The following is a 22,682-nucleotide window of genomic DNA, read 5'->3' on the forward strand; positions in this document are numbered from 1 at the left end:
GTGCTTTCAGCCAATTCTTAATATTGTGTTGACTGAACTAAATTGGCCGAAGACAGACATCTGTGATGGTCAGGCAGCATCCAGGGAACAGGAGAATCGACGTTTCGGGCATAAGCCCTTCTTCAGGAAATGAAACGTCGATTCTCCTGTTCCCTGGATGCTGCCTGACCTGCTGCGCTTTTCCAGCAACACATTTTCAGCTCTGATCTCCAGCATCTGCAGACCTCACTTTCTCATCTGTGATGGTCAGACCTACTGAGGCTGATGTGGATCAACATTGCTGACCAAAGCAGACTACAAATGTTTCAGCTTTGTGCACTGATCTGCTGGTCTTTCCTATTATTGAGAAGAGTAAAATTGGTGGAGCTTCCTCGTCCTCATACCTGCCAGTCTTTATTCTTATTATTGCGGTGCCTGATTTCATACATTCGACATTTCAGTAACTTGGCTGGTGTTTCCCAGCTCAAAAGGAGCTCATTGTTTTCTGTCATATTCAGCGTCATGTTTGTAGGAGGGTAGAGTTTCACTGAAAGACATGAATTGAATTTTTGCTGTTATTGAAGTAGGTTATTTCAAGAACTTTCAGAGAATGATTATTTCAGAAAAATAAATGGTAGGACAATCTTGCATCCCCTTACTTCTTGTGCCCCTCAAGCATTTACCCTTGTGTCCATCCTATGTCTTATCTACTCATTCTCCCTGAATTACTGAAAAAGGAAAGAATCTTCCCAGACCCTGGGCTATAGTGAGAAACTTGGAAAAGTGTGTGCAATGCCAAAGCAAGGGCTCTCACCATGTTGACACCAAGAAGTCTCATTTTCCAATCAGTTCCTGGAGTTTGAGATAAGATTCTGCACTTCAGTGCTGCAGCAAGGAAAGTTTTCCTCCGGATAAGCAAAGCGCAATGTTGGCACAGCCTGAGGATGTCCCAGGACTTTGTCACAGAACTGTGCCAGCTGCTGGAGGGGAACCTGAAGGGGTGGACCATTCAATCCGGGTAGCAGTCAAGGTGACCACTGTATTGATCTTTTATGTTAGTGAGTTTTGAGAAGATTTGTAGTTCAGGTTGAGATTCTGGATGTAGATTTGCTCGCTGAGCTGGAAGGTTCATTTTCAGACATTTCATCACCATACTCGGTAATATCTCCAGTGAACCTCCAGACAAAACTTTGGCTTACTGAAGATGTTACCTAGTATGGTGACAAAACATTTGAAAATAAACCTTCTAGCTCAGCGAGCAAACCTGATCTTTTATGTGACTGGTTCATTCCAAGGAGCTACAGGGGACCGTGTCATGTACAGGAGTTGTGAGGTCATGTTGTGGCTGTACAGGACATTGATTAGGCCACTGTTGGAATATTGCATGCAATTCTGGTCTCCTTCCTATCGGAAAGATGTTGTGAAACTTGAAAGGGTTCAGAAAAGATTTACAAGGATCTTGCCAGGATTGGAGGATTTGAGATATAGGGAGAGGTTGAATACGCTAGGGCTGTTTTCCCTGGAGCGTCTGAGGCTGAGGGGTGACCTTATAGAGGTTTATAAAATCATGAGGGGCATGGATAGGATAAATTAACAAAGTCTTTTCCCTGAGGAAGTGGGGAAGTCCAGAACTAGAAGGCATAGGTTTAGGGTGAGAGGGGAAAGATATAAAAGAGACCTAAGGGGCAACGTTTTCATGCAGAGCGTGGTACATGTATGGAATGAGCTGCCCGAGGACGTGGTGGAGGCTAATTCAATTGCAACATTTAAAAGACATCTGGATGGGTATATGAATAGGAAGGGTTTGGAGGGATACGGGCCGGGTACTGGCAGGTGGGACTAGATTGGGTTGGGATATCTGGTTGGCATGGACGAGTTGGATGGAAGGGTCTGTTTCAGTGCTATACATCTCTATGTATATTTTGTGTATTTGATATTGTGCTTTCAAAACAAAGCAGTCTGAAGAGAAGGTAGTGTTCTAAAACCAGGGGGCAGGAGGATGAAGCCTTTGAGCAGGAGGAACATCACCTTCAGCATGATAGAATGCAGCTGCGGCAAGCACAACAAGCCAGACAGAACCTAACTGACACCCAATTCTCATTAATAACAACTGGATGCAATGATATAAATAAGGAATAAGTGTAGGCCACGCAGCTCTTTAAACCTGCTCTACTGTTCAACAAGATCAAGGCTGGTGTGATCTTAAAACTCAAGTCTACATTCCTATATATCCCCCGATGACCTATCATCCCCTTGGTCATCAAGCATCTATCTACCTTTGCCTTAAAATTATTTGAAGATTCCGCACCTTTTGTCTTTTGAGGAAGGAAATTCCGAAGACGCACAACCCTCTGAGAGAAAAGTATTCCATCATCTCTGTTTTAAATGGGCGGCCACGTAATTTTAAACAATGACCCTTAATTCTAGATTCTCTCACAAGAGGTAACATCCTTTCGGCATCCATCTGGTCTTATATGCTTCAATTAAGACATTGCTGATTCTTCTAATCTACAGAGGATGCTGGTCTGGCCTCTCGAGCCTTTCCTCATAAGGCAATTCACTGGCTATATAATTGTTGGTGCTCTGGTTGTTTAATCGTTGTTCACTTTTGGTGATTGCAAATAAAAACTAATGTTCTGAGGTGACTAAAGGACTTGCTGCATGTACTGGTCCACATTGATGCTGGTCTACAGTGGACTTTGGGGAAGGAGTCATGGTGAGAGGAAATGTGGCTAAGAACAGTTAAGCTGTGGGGCCTAAAGAAGCAATTGGGGTAGGAACGTGCAAATAAGTGTCAACAGTGCCATCTATGTGCCATGAGAGGCATTATTTGTAGCTGCTGTACCATTACGTTGATGGTGAGACACCATTCTGGAATGCCGATGCTTAACCAAACGCACACTGGCGGTTAAAGATAGTGCCATGCCAGGAATAATCTGACCCTGGTGAGTTCTTTTACCTATGGTGAGTGTGAGAATTATACTATCATTGGTCAAGAATGGTGCCATTGGGTCATGGTATTCAAATAAGGAGACATGTCCAGGCGGTTGTACAAAAAAACTCGCTAATTTTGCGAGTGAATTCCTCCTCAAAACTTGATAAAACTGACACTTAGCAAAGAAATTGTAAGATTCAGTCCTAGTTTATCTACCTTGATTCTGTAGCTGGAATGTGTTAATCAGGACTGCTGCGTCACTGGATCCATTTATATAAATATGAAAGTTTTCAAATTCGACAATTTTGTCTTTTGAGAAATAGCAACCAACGTTATAGCCATTTTCTTGGATATACTTCCTACATTCCATCATTGGATTTGAGGTATACCTGTATAGGATAAGAAATGGTTATTATTTTGTTTCTAGTTTATAATATGGAAATTCCAGTGCAAATCATTACGTGCAAAAGAATTCTTTAAACAAAGAGATTTATTTATAACTTTCTCAATAAATTATTTATTGCCTTTGAAAGTGTAGACAGTGTTTTAATGAAGGAAATGCAGCAGCCAGTAACACATAGCAGACTCTCAGAAACCAAATAATCCATTTTTTATTAGTTGTTTCACAGGTTGAGGGATAAATATTGGCCAGGAGATCTTGCTACTTCTTCAATGCAGTGTCAGGAATCTTTTACACCAACCTCACACAGCAGATGTCCCATTTATGTGATAAATCCTTTGTGATTCTTCTTCAACCTTAAGTTTCAATGCAGTGATATGTATTTGTGTATGGAGTCTCAGATGAGGCAACTTCAATTTACAAAATACATGCTTGAAGTGACTGCAATGGCAATTCATACCTTATCATCTTTAAATTTAATAATAAGTTCTTCAATTTTCAATCTAGTTCAGCTGGTGACTCCCATACTATTTACCTCAACTATTTCATGCAGGAGCAAGTTCTACATTATGGTCAATCTTTGGATAAAGAAATTTGTCTTGAACTACTTATTTGCTTTGTTTTCTTCATTCATGGGATGTGATTACCACTAGCTGGGCCACAGTTAATGCCTGTCCTTGATTATGATAAGGTGGTACCAGTGTTGGACTGGTGTGGGAAAAGTTAAAGATCACACAACACCAGGTTATAGTCCGACAGGTTTATTTGGAAGTACACGCTTTTGGAGCACTGCTCTTTTGTCAGGTAGCTACCTAACAAAGGGGCAATGCTCCAAAAGCTGGTACTTCCAAATAAACCTGTTGGACTATAACCTGGTGTTGTGTGATTTTTAACTTTGTCCTTAATTAGCCAGGGGACAGGTAAGAGCCAATCACATTGCTGTTGGATCTTGTTGAAAACAAAGACCAGACCAGATTATTATTAACATGCATTTGTTGTTTGAATACAGCACCCCAACCCTTGAGTACACTCCCCAAAGAATGGAAATGGCTTCGCTGCATCAAGACTTTCATCTCTTTAAAACCCATTATCAGTTTATCTTTCAGTCTGTCATAGTTTGAATGAAAGCAGGCTCATACGACAATTGCAACGTTATCAACGTAGTATAAGTTATCACCAGAGGAATACTTAACATGTTTATGTGACATTCCATCATCCTTTAATTTAATGAGGTTTTTCTTAAAATAATCAGTTCCACTTTTAACATTCAGAAAACATCATGGATACATTGAGGCTGTTGTAATGCTCTAGACACACAGGAGGTGTTTCTTCTTGTGGGGCAATCCAGAATGAAAGGTTATAGTTTTAGGAGAAGGGTTTTAAGAGAGATAAGGAGAAATTACTTCTCTCAGAGGTTCACAAATCTGTAGCATTCACTACCCAGAGTTGAATAGATACCAGGACAATGAGTAAATTTAAGGAGAAGATAGATTTTAAATTAGTCATAGATTAAAGGGTTACAGGGAATGGGCAGGAAAGTGGAGTTGAGATGGTCCATTATTCTATTGAATGGCAGAGCAGGCTTGAGGGACTAAACTGCTTACTCCTGCTCCTAGTTATATAACCTCTAGACTGCAAAATAGAGAAATCAATGATGCTGGTTGTGTTTATGATCAGATCTGCTGATGCCAATTTATTTTTCATTTGCTTTGCTGTATTTCATTTCCTGCATTTTATTTTCAGATGCGCTGATTATTCAGACCGCAAAGGTCGTCAAGTGATCTGTTCCTAAGGGTCCAGCATTGCCGCTGGATAAGTGACCACAAGGTAGCATCACAGGGTAGCTGAAGCTTTCCCACATTTCATAAGTTTTTGGTTTTACTTTAGAATTTCACCAGAATGACACATATAGCATCAATTGACCCGTTCCATAAGACCATAAGGCTTAGGAGCAGCAATTAGGCCATTCAACCCATCACATCTGCTCCACCATCCAATCATGGCTGATAGCTTTCTGAACCCCATTTTCCCACTTTCTCCAGTGGCCCTTGTCCTCACCTCAGATATGTCATTTTGTTTCACCCTGTTCCCTTCTTCCTCTGCTGGAGGACATTTCACACAAGTGTAATCGATATTAAAGTTGATACTAATGGATGAAAATTTCAAAAACAAAAATGATGTAGAATTTGCTAGCTTGTGATGATCAGCTTTCTGATTTGTGTTAAATCAATGTGTGTGAGAAACCAGCAGGTCTCATGATCCTCAGGGCCTAAACAGAAGGAAGGTGAATGCTAAGATAGTCGAAGTTGCAAAGGCAGTGGGTATATTGGTTTTGGTCAATTAGGCAATAACATGGCAGATAGAATGTGATGTGGCAAAGGGCAAACTTATTTATTTGCGTAGAAAGAATGAAAAATTAAAGTTTTTTAAACAAGTTTAGAGACTAATAAATGGTTGTTTCAAAAGGATGTAGGGAGCCTTGTACATAAATCACAGAAAGTTAACAATCAGATCCAGCAAGCAATACTCAAAATAACTGGTACGTTAGTCTTGCCAGACGGGTGGGATCAATGAACGAGAAAAGTCTTACTATTAGTTATATAGAGTTTTGATGAGACTGTGTACAGTTTGTTCTCATTACCTTAGGAAGAATATTCTGGCCTGAGAGGATTGCAACAAACATTTAGTAAACTGATTTTTTCAGCTGAAGAATTGTCATTGAGTAGAATGGGCCAACATTTTCTAAAGTTTTGAAGGAAAAATGGTGATTTCAATAAAACATATATTTCTTAGAGGGCTTGACCAGAGTAGGCACAGAGGTTGCTTTCTTTTGTCTGGGAATAAGTGGTTGGCTATTTAAAACAGAAATGAGGAGAAATTGCTTCAAGGAACATTGTCTTTCTTTGGAATTTGCCACCAATGACTGTTGTGGATTTTCAGTCCATGAGTAACATTCAAGACTGAGATGATTAGAATTTGGCACTTGTAGCAAAATCAAGGGATGTAAATTAAGGGAAGTAAAATTTATTTATAAGTTCAGACTTGATCTGATTGTAATAAAACCAGAAAATGCCGGCAAACCTCAGCAAGTCTGGTTGTATCAGTGGAGAAAGAAACAGAGTTAATGTTTTGAATTCAATGTAACTGCTTTAAAGAAGCCATAGCAGACTCACCCACGGTCACCGAATTTCTGCAAATTTTCTGTTTTTGTTCCAGATTTCCAAATTCTGCAGTATTTTGCTTTTGTGACAGTATTGAATGATGGAGCTGATGTGAAGGCTTACATGGTTTACTGCTGCTCATATTTCTTATGTTTTAATTTGAATATGGATATTTTATTATTCATTATTATTATGCTTTCCTTCTTAAGAGAAATAACAACTTGATTATCAGGGCCTAACACTACCAGTTTGCACCCTGTCCTCTTTCTTTTCACGTGAGATCAGTTCACTGATCACTAAGCAGGAATTGTAGCCTGAGACAGTTACTCTCCCACACTGCTCAGTATCCCATTCGGCAGTATATTCGCTGGTCTAACTCCTGGAGAAACTTTCCAATATCGCAGATCAGTGAAGAGATTCATGAGGTGTGGGGTGTACTTCTGAATCAATTTCTATCAGAACAAATCCGTGAAACTCCATAAAACCTTTCACCCGATCAGCAGACTCACCTGTAAAACAGGGTATTGTTTGCTTCCCCATCAATGTGGTTCCATCTGCACTCCATAAATTCCTCATTGTGGACAATGCAACTCACATCTACAAGTAAAGCACATCACACTGTTACAAAAGCAGAACTTGATGGATGCTGGAAATGTGAAATATTAACAGAAAATACTGTAACTATGCAGCAGACCTGGCAGCATCTGTGAAGTGAAAAACAGAGTTAACATTTCTGATGTTTAACACTTCATCAGAATCCGCAGGGAACTATCAAAAACATAAGTATTCAGGACATATTCAGAGGATTTTAACTTAGCACCAATCTCCTCCCCTTTCTCCTTAACCCATTTCATTGGATGATTTAAAAAGAAATAATGCCCTCTTGAATGCTTCGCTTGAACGTGCCTTCACTATACTTTTGGCAGTGCAACCCAGAGCCTAACTATTCACTTCCTGAAAAATTTGTTCTTATCCTTGTATCTGCTTCCTATACAAAACTCTTCAAAAGCCATATCCCTTGGTTCTAGATTACTTCTTGAGAAGGAAATCGTTTCTCTGTATCAACTTGATGTAGACCCCTCATGACTTTGAAAACTTCAATCAGGTCTCCTCCTAGCCATTTTCTCGCAAAGGAAAATAATCCTACCTTTCCCAATAATTCCTGGAGCCATTCTCAGAAATATCTTCTTACACTACTTCCAAATCATATACGTTCATCCAATAGTGTGTGGAACCCAGCACTATGTGTAATATTCCATTTGAGAGCTAAGCAGTGCCTGATACAAGTTCATCATAACCTCCCTGTTCTTGTATTCTGTCTAGGAGAAAGTGAGGACTGCAGATGCTGGAGATCATAGCTGAAAATGTGTTGCTGGAAATGCGCAGCAGGTCAGGCAGCATCCAAGGAGCAGGAGAAGGGCTTCAGGATTCCTGAAGAAGGGCTCATGCCTGAAACATCGATTCTCCTGCTCCTTGGATGCTGCCTGACCTGCTGCACATTTCCAGCAACACATTTTCAGCTTGTATTCTATCTGCCTATTTGTGAAGCCTAAAATATTGTATGTTTAAAACAGTTCTCTTTATGCATCTGAAATCTTTTAATGAATTATGTACATATACTTTCAGGTCTCTACACTGCTGCATATCTTTTAGGATTGTACCCTTTCCCTTTATAAAAAATACAAAGCATCATCTGTGGAGAGAGAAAGAGAGTTGACATTTCAAATCCAGTACAACCTTTCTTCAAAACTAATTGCTATCACAGATGCTGCCAGACCTGCTGAATTTCTCCAGCACTTCATATTTTACTTTCAGATCTCCAGCATTGACAGTATTTTGCTTTTGTTACCCTTTACTTTTTACAAGTTCTTTGAACCAAAATATATCACCTCACAATTTTTCACATTGAACTTCATTTGTCACCTATCCATCCATTCCACCCACATGTCAAAGTCCTTTTGAAGTTCAACACTGTGCTCCTAACAGTTTACAATTCTCCCAAATTTGTGTCCTCCACAAATTGAAATTATCCCCTGCACACACAATCTCAATTATTTATGTAAATCAGACAAGGCAAGACTCCGAACTCCAAACATAGGGACCTCCAGTATAAACATATTTCCAACCTGAAAAATACCCATTAAATATTAATCTCAGCTACCTCACCCTCATATCCATGTTGCTCCTGTCCTTTTTATTTTCTGACTTATAACTTTTTCAAGCCTGTTAAGTGGTACTGTGTTGAACACCTTTTGGAAATGCACATCAACTGACATCCCCTCATTGACCCTGTCTGTTAGCTCTTCAAAGTGTTAGACTGGGTTTTCCCTGAGCAAATTTATGTTGACTCTTCTGAATCAACACACATTTTTGCCATTTGACTATTAACTCTGTCCTAAATCATTGCTTCTGGAAGCTTCCCCACAACTAAAGTTAAATTGACTAAACTATAATTGCTGGATCTACTTTTACAAATGTTTATGAATAAAGACATCATGTTTTCAATTCTCGAGCCCTTTGGCACCACACAAAATCCTGGGAATAGTGGAAGTACGTCTACAATTTCCATATTCACTACTCTGGTTTGTATCCCAGCCCGTTTGGGTGCCTGATAAACATTAGTTGCTGATAGTGTACCCAATTCCTCCTCCTTATAGAATCTGTACAGTGTGGAAACAGACTATTTGGCCCAACAAGTCCACACCAATCCTCTGAAAAGTAACCTAGCCAGACTCATTCCCTACCTTACATTTACCCTGACTAATGCACCTAACCTACACATGCCTGAACACTATGGGCAATTGAGCATGACCAATTCACCTGACCTGCACATCTTTGGATTGTGGGAGGAAACCAGAGCACCCGGAGGAAACCAATGCAGACACAAGGATAATGTGCAAACTCCACACAGATAGTCACCTGAGGTGGAAATCAAACCCACGTCACTCGTGCTGTGAGGCAGCAGTGCTAACCAGTGAGCCACCATACCGCCAATCAATTTAAAACTTTTCCAGTGACTGTGTTCTGTTCTCTGTCACCATGGTCTGGGCTGCAACTGCCTTATGGGTAGAGACAGATGCAAAGTATTCATTTAACACCTCAGCTGTGTTTTTTTGCCTCTAGTGTAAATCAAATCTTTGGTGACTGATTAGCCTTACTTCTGCTTTTACAATCCTTTTGCAATTAATGTGTTTAATGGAGATTTTGGAATTTCCCTTTATGTCAACTGCTGATTTGGTTTCATTATCCCTCTTTGATTCTCGTATTTAATTTTTCTCCACCCTTCGGAAACTTCTGTAATCAGCTTGGTTTTCAATTGTATTTGCTACCTGGCACGTGTAGTAAGCAGTCTTTCTTCCACAACTTAATTTGTATCTTCTTTGACATCCAGGGATTTTGTAAATTATTGTCCTATTTTTCCCATCTCCTCTCTTTCTAACTTCCATGGATTCTGGAATGATTCTTGCAGATTGGAAGTTTGCAAATATCACTGTACTGTTTAAGAAGGGAACAAGAGAGAAAGCAAGGAACTACAGAACTATCAGCCTCACATCAGGAGTAGGGAAAGTATTGAAATCTATTGTAAAGGATGGAATAAATAGACACTTAGATGGTAATAATCTGATTGAGGACAGTCAGCATAGCTTTGCAGATAGGAAATCATGTTTGATAAGCTTGTTTTGAAGAAGTTACTAACAAAATTAATAAAGGAGGATGTATGAATATAGTGCATTTAGATTTTCAGAAGGCCTTTGATAAAGACTTTGACAGGAGGCTAGTTATAAAAGATAAAGCACATAGCATAGGAAGTAATGTGAATTAATGATGGGCTAACAAACAGAAATCAGAGGTAAGTTATTATTGACATTGAAAAAGTGCAACAAAGGTTCACCAGACTAGTTCCTGGGATGGTGGGACTGTCCTACAAAGAGAAATTGGACAGACTGGACCTGCAATGTTTAGAGTTTTGAAGAATGATGGGTGATTTCATTGAAACTTACAAACTATTCACAGGGATAGACAAGGTTAATGCAGGTAAGATGCTTCTTCAGTTTGGCAAGTCTAGAAGCAGCCGACACAATTTCAAAATAAGGAAGATGCTGCTCAGATCCGAAACGAGATAACATTTTCTAACTCAGAGGCTTGTGAACGTTTGGAATTCTCTCCCACAGAGAGCTGTGGAAATCTAGTCTCTGACTGTGTTCACAGTTGAGTTTTATACCTTTCTGATTATGGAAGGTATAAAGGATTATGGGGTTGGGGTTGGTAAAAGGTGCTGAAGTGTTCAGTGAGCCACGATCACATTGAAGTGAAGTGCAGGCCCAAAACGGCAGAATTGCCTATCCTTGATCCTATGTTCTCTGAAGGTAGCCCATTGTTTAGGTTGCTGTTTTTCTTGACAAGTCGTGGTTGCTATATATTTGACCCAGCTCTATTCCTGCCCCATTGATGTCGACTCTTTGGTAGGTGATAATTCTTACTATAAATTGACCAAAGCCATTTTGCACATGATCCCAAATCTTATGATACAATGATAACTGTCTCTTAAATGTTCCCCCATTGTCACCTGATCTACTTGGCCAACCTCATTCTCAAGAAACAGGCCTAGGAGTGAGTCTTTCTTGTTGGACTAGACACATACTGCTTTGGGAAATTCTCCTGAACACAATCTACTGCCACTCACTTCCCCTGATGTAATGAGCATCCCATGTTATATTTGTATAATTAAATCCCTTGATTAGAACTACTCTATGATGTTGACACCTCTCTGTAACTTCCTTTCACAATTGTTCCACCGCACCTTCTCACTACAGATTACACCAAACAATGTAGTTGCACCCTTAGCTCTAGCCAAGTCAATTCTCTCCTGGAATCCTCTGAAATGTCCTTTTTCTTCAGTACAGGCAGTCCCCAGATTGTGAATAAGTACCATTCATGAGTCTGTTTGCAAATCAATTTGTTTGCAAATTGGAACACAATGCACGATATTATAAAATAACTGTCTGAAAGTACAGGAAACATGTCAGATCTTTAAAATTATGCCCCTATATGGGATTGCATTCAGTAGCATGAGTATTTGTAAATCAGGTGTTTGTCAATCGAGATCCCGGTTGCAATACTGTCCATAATCAAAAAATGTCACCCTTCTTTGTTTATTCCCCTTCTTATTTTTACGAGTACCTTGTAACCTGGAATATTTAACTCACAGACTGGTAACTTACAAAAGAGAATAGAATTATATATTTGAAGTGGAAAATTCTGAATTGTTATAAGGGAAAGGGAATAATTGGGGAGTGCTTTTCAAACAGCTACAATAATTATTGGTGGAATAAATTTCTCCTGTGCAGTATGATTCCATGAAAAAACACACAAGCTCACGCAAAATTCAACAAAGAACTGCGCATACTGGAAATCCAACACAAAATAAGAAATAGCTGGTAAAACTCAGTGAGTCTTGCAGCATTTATAAGAGAAAGGAGAGTTAATGTTACAACGTTGAACAGTTCTTTGAAAAGGGTCACTAGACGTGAAACATTCTTTCTGTTTTCTTTCCACAGATGCTGCCAAACCTGCTGCTTTACTCCAGCAATTTCTGTTTTTGTCACAAGCTCATGTATATTGACACCCACATTACACACACCGACACAGTCCATTGAACCCACACCAATTCTCCGAACAGCATCCCCACCCACCTACCTTATCCTTACAACCCTGCATTCCCATGGCCAAACCACCTAACCTGAACATCTTTGGACTGTGGGAGGAAACTGGAGCACCCAGCAGAAATGGGGAAAATGTGCAGACTCCACACGGACAAACACCCAAGGGTGAAATCGAACCCTAGCTCTGTGAGGCAGCAGTGCTAACCACTGAGCCACCATGCTCTGATATCATTAGACTCCTGCCATTGTAGGACTTGAACCTGGATCCCCAGAACATTACTTGGGCCTCTGGATTATTGGTCTTGTGATCAGACCAATAGGCAATCGTCATTCCTAGATATTATTAGGGAAATTATAGCAAGGCACTTGAATAAATACAACTTGATCAAGCAGAATCAACATGGTCTCATGAATTGGAAATCATGTTTGGAGTCCTTTGAGGAGGTAATGTGTCTGTTAGATAAAGGGAAACCTGTGGATGCACTGTATTTAAATTTCCAGAGGGCATTTGATAAGTTGCCACGTCAATGTTATTGTGGAAAATAAAAGTTTATGGTGTAGAAGGTAGCACATTGGTATGGATGAAAGATGGCCAACAGGAAGTAGAAAGTCAGCATAAATGGGTCTTTGAATGATGTGCCACAAGAATTTGTTCTGGGACCTCAAGTCTTTGTAACTCATGTAACTTGCTTAGATGAGGGGATTGGAGATTTGGTTGCCAAATTTGCTGACAACTCAAAGACATTTAGGAAAATAAGTTGTGAAGAGAAAATAAGGAAGCTACAAGACCTATATCAATGGATTAAATGAATGGGCAGAAAGTAGCAAATGGAATGCCATGTGGGAAAATGTGCAATTTTGGCAGCAGGAATGATAAAGAAGCATATTATTGAAATGGTGGGAGATTGCAGAGCTCTGAGATGCCGAGGGATCTGCGTGCCTTCATTGCCCATAATGGATCTTCACAGGGTAGATGCAGAGAGAATATTTCCTCTTATGGGAGAATGAAATTTAGGGGTCTGTTTAAAAATCAATGTTGCCCATTTAAAGCAGAGATGTGACAAAAAGGTTTCTCTCAGAGGCTGATCAAGTTTTTGAACCCTCTTCCTAAAAAGATGGTCAAAGCACAGTCCTTGAATATTTTTAAGGCAGAAGTAGAACAACTTCTAATTCTCAAGGGGTGAAGGCAATCAGGGTAGGTGGAAATGCAGGTTTAAAGATACAATCTGATCAGCCATGTTCTTTTTATTTGATTCATTCATGGGATGAGGGCATCTCTAGCTAGGCCAGCATCTGTTGCCCATCCTTAATTGTCCAGAGGGCAGTGAAGAGTCAACCACATTGCTTTGGATCTAGAATCATATGTCAGCCAGACCAGGTAAGGATGGCAGTTTCCTTCCCTAAATGACATTAGTTATTCAGATGGGATTTTCCTGACAATCAACAATAGATTCATGGTCATCATTAGATTTTTAATTCTAGATTTGTTGTTTAGCTGAATTCAAATTCCACCACTTGCCATGGCAGGATTCAAAGCCGTGTCTCTGGAACATTATCTAGGTTTACTGGATTAACAGTCCAGCAATAATCATTAGGCCATCACCTCCCCAATTCATATTGAATGATTGAGTAGACTAGAGGGACAGGATAGCTTACTCCTGCTGTTGATTCAATACTTGTATATATATATATCTGTATGTTCAATGGCTTCTACTGAGCGCTGTTATATTTTAAAAGGTGGGAACATTAGATGACTGAAGATGATTTGAGAAGTATATTATCAAGTTGAGTTATTATCATCTGGAAAGTGTTGCCTTGAAGAGTGTTGGTTGCAATATTAATAGCAGCAGTCAAAAAGAAATTAGTTGAATACTTGAAGGGGAAATATTTGCAAGAGTGTGGGAATAGAGCTCAGGTGCGGCATAAAATTCAAAGCTCTCTCTAAGAGTCAATGCAATTACGATGAGCTCACTTGACATTTTCTGTGCAATGTGATTTGATGACTGATATCTACAAGGGAATGAAGCTACTATGTTAAATTCACTTAGAAAAAATTACAGAAGCGAACCACACCGCATTCAGTTACATCAATGTGGAGCACAGTATCTTCTTCCTTTCACCTCAACTGAGAATGAGATGTATGGGGAACTAGTTGAAGAACTATTGGCCTCCAAGCTGCTGTGTTTAAGGGAAATTTGGAGCCACAAAAAAATACATGGACACTTCAGCAATTTCTAGTTTCATGTACTGTCCCACATTTCTCACTTCCTTTATGTTGCTACTCATAGAACTAACCAGAACACCATAAAATATAGGAGCGGAATTAGGCCATTTGGCCCATTGAGTCATAGCTGGTATGTTGCTCAATTCCATTCTACTGTTTTCTCCCTGTAACCCTTGATCCCCCTCCTAATCAATAATCCATCTATCTTAATGACTTGGCTTCTACAGCCCTCTACAACAATACTGCCACAGATTAGTCACCCTCTGGCTGAAGACATTTCTCCTCATTTCAATTCTAAAGGCTTGGCCCTTCATTCTGATGCTATACCCTTTGGACCTGGTCTTTCCTATTAGTGGAAACATCTTCTTCAATCCATTCTACCAAGGCCTTTCAGTATTCTGTAAATTTTAATCAGATCCCACCTCATCCTTCTAAACTCACCAAGTAAAGACCCAAGTTCCTCAACCACTCTTCATACAACAAGTCCTTCCTACCCAAGATCATTCTTGTAAATCTCCTCTGGACTCCCTCCAATGCCAGCACATCCTTACCTAGTTACGGGGCCAAAACTGCTCACAATATTCCAAATGCAGTCTGACCAAAGTTTTATACCGCCTCAGCAATACATCTCTACTCTTTTGTTCTAATCCTCCTGAAATGAATGTTAACACTGCATTTGTCCTCCTAACTGCCAACTGAACCTACACGTTAACCTCAAGAGAATCCTGAACTAGGACTACTAAGATCCTTTGTGCTTCAGATTTCCTAAACATTCCCCTGTTTAGGAATTTAATCCAAGCCTCTACTCTTCCTACCAATATGCATAGCCTCACACTTTCCCAAATTGTATTCAATCTGCCACTGTTTTGGCCACTCTCCTAGCCGGTCAAAGACCTTCTGAAGCCTCCCTACTTCCTCAGCACTATTTGTCCTTCCAACGATCTTTGGTGTCATCTGCAAATTTATCAACAATGTCCTCAAATCCTTTGTCCAGATTGTTAATGTATAATGTAAATAGTTGTGGTCCCAACACAGACCTCTGCACAACTCCATTAGTCACCAGCTGCTATGCTAAAAATGACCCCTTTATTCCAAATCTCTACCTTTTGCCAGTGAGCCAATCCTCTATGCTTGCCAGTACCTTGCTCCTCACACCATCTGCTCTTATCTTATTTAGCAGTTTCCTATGGGGCCACTTGTCAAAGGCCTTCTGGAAATCCAAATTGATCACGTCCACTGGCTCTCTGTTGCTGAACATGGCTATTACCTCCTCAAATAATTCTAACAGATTTGTCAGGCATGACCTCCCCTTGATGAAGCCATGCTGACTCAGCCCTATTTTATGATGTACTTCCAAGTACTCCATAATCTCATTCTTAATAATGGATTCTAAAATCTTACCAATGACTAAGTCAGGCTAACCGACCTATATTTCCTGTCATTTACCCCCCTCTCTTCTTGAATAGAGATGTTACATTAGCCATTTTCTAGACCTCTGGGACCCCCACCCCCGATTCCTGAAAGATCGCCACAAACACTTCTACAAATGTCCTCGGGTATCACCTTCAGAACTATAGAATATAGTCCATTTGATCCGGATGATTTATCCACCATCAGATCCTTCAGCTTCCCCAGCACCATTCCCTTAGTGATGGACACTACAGTCACCTATGACCCCTGACTCTCTTGAAGTTCTGGTAGGCTGTTGGTGTCTTCCACTGTGAAAACTGATCGAAGTACCTATTCTGTTCCTGCACCATTTCTTCCTTCCCCATTGCTACTTTTCTGGCCTCATTTTCCAATTGTCCAATGTCCATGCTTACCTTTCTCTTAATCTTTAGAAATCTAAAAAAACTTTCAATCTTCTTTAATATTACTGGCTAGCTTACTCTCATATTTCATCTATGTTCTTATTGCTTTTCTAGTTATCCTGTGCTGGTTTTTAAAGGTTTGCAAATCCTTTCTCTTTCCACTAATCTTCACCACATTGTATGCTTTCTCTTTTGCTTTTATGCTGTCCCTGGCTTCCCTTGCCTTATCCTCTCCTTAGTATGTTTCTTCTTCTTTGGGATGATTTTTTTTTGCTGTGACTCCTGAATTACTCCAGAAACTCCTCCAATGTTACGCTTCCCTTCCATTCAACTCTGGCTAACACCTCCCTCATGTCTTTATCGTTATCTTTACTCAATTGTTATACCATTACATCTGATTCCAGCTTTCCCTCTCAAACTGCATGGTGAATTCTCCTATCTTAAGGCCACTGCCCCCTAGAGGCTCCTTCACCTTAATCTCCCTAATCAAATCTGCTTCATTGCACATCACTTCCCGAATTGTCCATTCCCTAGTGGGCTGTATCACTAACTGCTCCAAAAAACCATCTTGTAGATATTCCATGAAGTCTTTTTCTTGAGATCCACTACCAATCTAATTTTCCTAGTCCACCTGTATATTGAAGTCCCTCATGACTATTATAATAGTGCCTTTCTTACATGTCTTTTATATCTTCTAATTTATTTTCTTCCTCATGTCCTGATAACCTGTACACAACAGCCAAATAAATCCTCTGTGTCTGCAAAATCACAAATTGTGAATTCGCCTATCGCACCAAATAATAAATAATAAAAAAAATTGACATCTGCAGGCAAAACTCACATTTCCACGATTTTTAACCTATTTTAAACACTTGTGAATAACATATGAGGAACGGCTGAGGATACTGGGATTGTATTCGTTGGAGTTTAGAAGATTAAGGGGAGACTTAATAGAGACGTACAAAATAATACATGGCTTGGAAAAGGTAGATGCTAGGAAATTGTTTCAGTTAAACGAGGAGACTAGGACCCGTGGACACAGCCTTAGAATTAGAGGGGGTCATTTCAGAACAGAAATGCGGAGACATTTCTTCAGCCAGAGAGTGGTGGGCCTGTGGAATTCATTGCCACGGAGTGCAGTGGAAGCCGGGACGCTAAATGTCTTCAAGGCCGAGATTGATAGATTCTTGTTGTCTCGAGGAATTAAGGGCTACGGGGAGAAGGCTGGTAAGTGGAGCTGAAATGCGCATCAGCCATGATTGAATGGCGGAGTGGACTCGATGGGCCGAATGGCCTTACTTCCACTCCTATGTCTTATGGTCTTATGGTCATCATTCACAGGTGTCCTCAGGAATGGAACCCTCACGGATACAGAAAAATGACTGTATATGGAGTTATTTTGAGAAAATATGTCGATGCCATGCAGTGAAACAATACATGTGCTTGCTGATAAAGTACAAAGAATGTCACCAGAACCATTCACCACCATCACCCAACAATAATACTAATAATATAGAGAATATATAACCATAATAAAGAGAATAACAGGAAGAAAATATAATATTGTAATATCTTCATTATATCAAAACTGTATCATCAACACCTCCATCAATTATAATTTTGACTTTGAATGTAGACAAAAGGCTCAGTTAAATTTTGACCTAGTCCTCACTCTCACCCAACATTCATAGAATTATAAAATCCTTACAGTGTGAAATCACAGCATTCACCCCATCGAGTCCACACCAACTCTCCAAACAACATCCCACACAGACCCACCCCATCCTAACCTTGTAACACTGCATTTCCCATGGCTAATCCATCTAGCCTGCACATCCCTGGATACTATGGGCAATTTAGCATGGCCAATCCACCTAACCTGCACGTTTTTGGGAGGAAACCAGAGGGATGTGGGAGGAAACCAGAGCATTGGGAGGAAACCCGCGGAGAGAATGTGCAAACTCCAAATAGACAGTCGTCCAAGGGTGGGATCAAACCGGGGCCTGGTGCTATGAGGCAGCAGTGCTAGCCACTGTGCCACAGTGCTGTCCAATACATATTATATACATGCATATAACATTATATGCAGAAATTATCCAAACACTTCAATTACATTCAAACCTGAAACTTAATTTAAGGTATCCATTATTTTACACAGAAGCCACTTAATCAAGTGTGTCGTTCACTCTAGCATTCCTATTATGCTATAAGTAAATATTTTGAACCCGATGACTGGGGAAGCTATAATTCCAAATCAACAATGGTCACTCTGTTTGTAGCCATTCAAGCCACACACCATCCTGACTTGGAACTGTGTCACTGTTCCTTCACTGTTACAAGGTCAAAATCTTGAAATTCCCTTCCAAACAGGATTGTGATTTGGAGATGCCACCTGATGAAGGAGTGTCGCTCTGAAAGCTAGTGTGCGTCCAATTAAACCTGTTGGACTATAACCTGGTGTTGTGTGATTTTTATCAGGGTTGTGGCTGTTTCCACATTCATGGACAACAACAGTTTAAGGCAGTAGCTCAACACCACCTCTTCCAGGACCATTCGTGTTGGGCAATTAATGTTGGCCCAGCCAGCAACTCTCACATTCTGTTAATGAATACTTAAAGCATCTATTCCTTTTCATAAATGTTTAGGCTAACACTGAATTTATAATGTTGAGGTGCTACTATTCTTTTCAAATATCAATATGTTGAAGGAATAGATAAAAGCCTGTTTTAAGACACATTGTCATTAACATTCATAACATCTAAGCCGTAGAATTTTTAAAAAGTATTGCATGCTACAAAATTCTAACTTCAGTTTTAAGGTGACAAGTACATCTATAAATTATGAAGATCAGAGATGAAAACACAACCTACTGGAAAAGTGCAAGTTGATTATTATCTGGAAGAAAAAAATAGATTAATGTTTCAGTGATGCATGATTCTTCACCAGAGCTTTTCCAGTATTGTAAGTTAGGTTTGAGGGTGTATGTATGAAATTGTGTGCTGCTCTGACCAAGTTGCTTATTCCTCATCAGACTGTGGGGTTAAACAAGAAACAAGAAATAAGTCAGCAAAAACTAACTTACCATTTGACTGTGCATGTACTTCCCGACTGTATAAAAGAATCAGCCAGGACAGATAGATCTGCTTCAGCCATGTTGATACTCTCAAGAAGCAATTCCCAGCCATTTTCATACCAATACTGTTTTATTAAATGAGATTTTTATATACAATCTCCTTCTCCTTTCATTTTCTGTCATCCTTAATTTAATATTGCTGTTTCAGGAACATTTGCTCTCAGTTCTGTTTTTGCTGTTCAGCGTATGGTGCCTGAGTATAACTGAAAAGATGTGACTCAATCTCTACTTTTAAGCCTAACCGTTGAGAAGTTTTTGAAGTGCTGCAGAGAAAAGTGAAACATTATCATGGAAAAACATTTACCATACTGTCTTCAGTCAAGGAAAGAATTCCTTTCTAGGCCATGTGTAGTGAAATTTTTAATCTATTCTTCATAAATATATTGTAATTTTGCTACAAATAGCGCTTAAAATAAATTCTTCCTTCTCCATTTAAGGATAAAATCATACAGGGAAGAAGCAAGCTGTTGTGCCAGAGTCATATCATTGAAAGAACTGTTTAGTTAGAGCCATGTACCTGTATTTCACTATAGCCCTGTAAATATAGTCTTCATTGGTAAAATAATAAAGAAAAAAAATTATTCCAGTTTAATAGATTTTAATATTTACTTTTTCTGGTTAACAGTTTGACTAATGGTAAGATTCAATTGATACAGTTTGTACTGAGCGTCAAAATTAATTTGACCCTGTCTCCACCTTAACTGATTGTGGCTGAGATTTTACTGAAGAGAGAGGACAGACGTTAGTGAGCCAATACCGCCATTTGACAACCCACTAACCACCGGCTCAGAACATTAGTTCCAGGAATGTGCAATCATGAAGTAGAGATACCAGTGAAGATTCTTCACTGGAAACTGTTATTCAAAACCCAACATTCTCACTCCAAGTGTACTGTAGTGCACGCAGAGTTGCATGCTCAAAAGGAGTTTAAATTTGGAGTTTAAATCCAGATGCTCAGTATTTGTCAAACCAGAATCAGATTGCAACCTTGACGAGCTAAGTGACTGTCACAGACATGACAGGGCCAGATGTAAGCGTGAAAGGAAAGAAATTAGATTACTTACAGTGTGGAAACAGGCCCTTCGGCCCAACAAGTCCACACCGACCCTCCGAAGAGCAACCCACCCAGGCCCATTCCCCTATATTTGCCCCTCAACCTAACACTACGGGCAATTTAGCATGGCCAATTCACCTAACCTGCACATCTTTGGTCTGTGGGAGGAAACTGGAGCACCCGGAGGAAACCCATGCAGACATGGGGAGAATGTGCAAACTCCACACAGACAGTTGCCAGAGGCAGGATTTGAACCCAGGTCTCTGGCGCTGTGAGGCAGCAGTGCTGACCATTGTGCCACCATGCTGCCCTGTAACAAGATGTTTTCCACCTCTCTGCACTTAGGATGCCCAAACCATAATCCAAGCAGGGTGGCACTGTGACTCAGTGGTTAGCACTGCTGCCTCACTGCGCCAGGGTCCCAGGTTCAATTCCAGCCTTGGGTGACTGTCTGTGTGGAGTTTGCACATTCTCTGTGTTTCCTCGGGGTGCTCCAGTTTACTCCCACAGTTCAACAATGTGCTGGTCAGGCGAATTGACCATGCTAAATTGTACATAGTGGTAGGTGCATTAGTCAAAGGGAAATGGGTTTGGGTGGGTTACTCTTCGAGGGTTGGTGTGGGCCAAAAGGCCTGTTTCCACACTGTAGGTAATCTAATCATTTAATTCTATAATCTGCCTAACCCCATTCACTGCTTTTTGAATTTCACAGTTCACAGTAGTGAACAATTCAAAGGAGAGATGCCAAAGGCAACTCTGGAATTTGAAATGCAAGGATGGAAAGACATTATCATGTACTCTCCTCACACCACTTCCAGCAGCTGCAATGTGATTTAGCTTCAAAAGCCTCTTGTATTGAAGATGCCCAGATTAGACTGAAGAATGTTAAACTCATCAAAGGTTGGAAAGCAAAGATTCACAGTAGAGGGATTTTATAGAGAATTCCATTACTTCTGTTTGAATGAAAACCTCACATTTGTTTAGTGATCCTAAACTCCCACTGATTTTGCAAATATTAAATTAAAATTCAAAGAGTAATGGAAGCATATTAAGTATATTTCTGGTTCCAAGGAAAAGATCATGAGAAGTGTTAGATATTAGAATTGGGGCATTAAAAACTTTTACTTAATGTGATTTGGAGCACAGTTATCATGTGGTAGTTGTTTGTTCTGAAAACTTAGTAACCCTTAATGTCAAATGTTTCAAAATGTATCATCATGATATCTACATCTGATGCTATCATAACCAAAATGACTTTGTTAGTTCTCGTGCCTTTTCTCCTTCAGAGGAATAAAGGAAAGTTTTCATAAATTGTCCATTAAAATGCAAAGCATCTGATTAGTTTAATTTATTTTAAGTGGTTCAAGATTTAAAGAAAACTTTAGGTAACGTTAAGAATGGAACGGGGAACATATGTCATAAACAAGCCATATAAGAAAGGAGAATTGAGGCATCATTCAGTATAACAATGAGACAGTGTTATTCTGGAATCCAATATAGCTAGTCTCTGCTACAACATTATGGTTCATCTCCTTACGGGAAATGACAGAGACATTGGCTAGTCTGTGATATCCTTCATGGTTGAACAACATGCAACGCTCACTGACCACACTCATAAATTTATAACAATCATTTGGATGAAGAGCTGGTGGGCTGCCAGTACCATAGCTTTGTTACAATGAAGCTTCAAAATAGAAAGCAAGGTGGAAGAGAAAATGTAAGAAGAAAAGTCAGATGTACTGACTAAACATGAAGGTGATGTGACACAAATTAATTTTGTGAATTTATAGGTGATAAAAAGTCTCCTCAAGTTGCTATGGGTGTGAATGCATGGGCTTTTGAATTGCTTAGTTAAGATCATTTATCCAGTGGCCTCACTGTCATCTTTAAGACTGGTTGGTTGGATAGTGCACAGTATTCTGTAGTCATTATGCAAAAGGAACCATGAGCCCACTCTGCTGTGCAGCAAAATAAAACTGGAATGGCTAATCTAATCTAATACGTTTCATGTCAAGTCTGATCTTTGGAGGTCTATTTATTCATTAATGAAGATTTAATTGAAGTTACACTGCTATGTTGAGAATAGGATTTGTAGAATAGGCAGATTCATAGGTTATTAACATGTGCCTCTCTTTCAACGTGATTTCCAATCAGTAAAAGAGAACAAATTTGTTTTAAAATGATGCACTGTACCTATGGAATCAAAATAACATGGATTTCTGCAGTATCACTTATAACTTGCAGACGATCTAAATCCTTTCATTACACATAATGTACATTTTAAGTTTAGTCATTGTTGTAAGGCATTCAGTATTCATTTTG

At 39.7% G+C, this 22,682-nt stretch overlaps 1 protein-coding gene across 2 annotated transcripts in view; it reads right to left on the bottom strand.

The window, feature by feature from the left end:
- The window catches only part of LOC122557517 (cytokine receptor common subunit gamma-like), a 63,046-nt gene extending 43,682 nt beyond the window's left edge, over positions 1 to 19,364 (bottom strand). For both annotated transcript variants that reach the window (XM_087991770.1, XM_043705265.2), the window contains exons 1-4: positions 19,256 to 19,364; positions 6,985 to 7,072; positions 3,131 to 3,303; positions 384 to 526 (exon numbers count right to left, since the gene is read on the bottom strand). In XM_087991770.1, coding sequence (XP_087847896.1) covers positions 384 to 526; positions 3,131 to 3,303; positions 6,985 to 7,072; positions 19,256 to 19,364 — 513 coding nt within the window. The remainder of the gene's footprint in view (positions 1 to 383; positions 527 to 3,130; positions 3,304 to 6,984; positions 7,073 to 19,255) is intronic.
- Positions 19,365 to 22,682: the final 3,318 nt, after the last annotated feature.

This window comes from Chiloscyllium plagiosum, unplaced genomic scaffold (genome assembly GCF_037043375.1).
Source record: "Chiloscyllium plagiosum isolate Xiang-an unplaced genomic scaffold, Cpla_swu_hap1 HiC_scaffold_11, whole genome shotgun sequence".
In the NCBI taxonomy this organism is placed as follows: Eukaryota; Metazoa; Chordata; class Chondrichthyes; order Orectolobiformes; family Hemiscylliidae; genus Chiloscyllium; species Chiloscyllium plagiosum.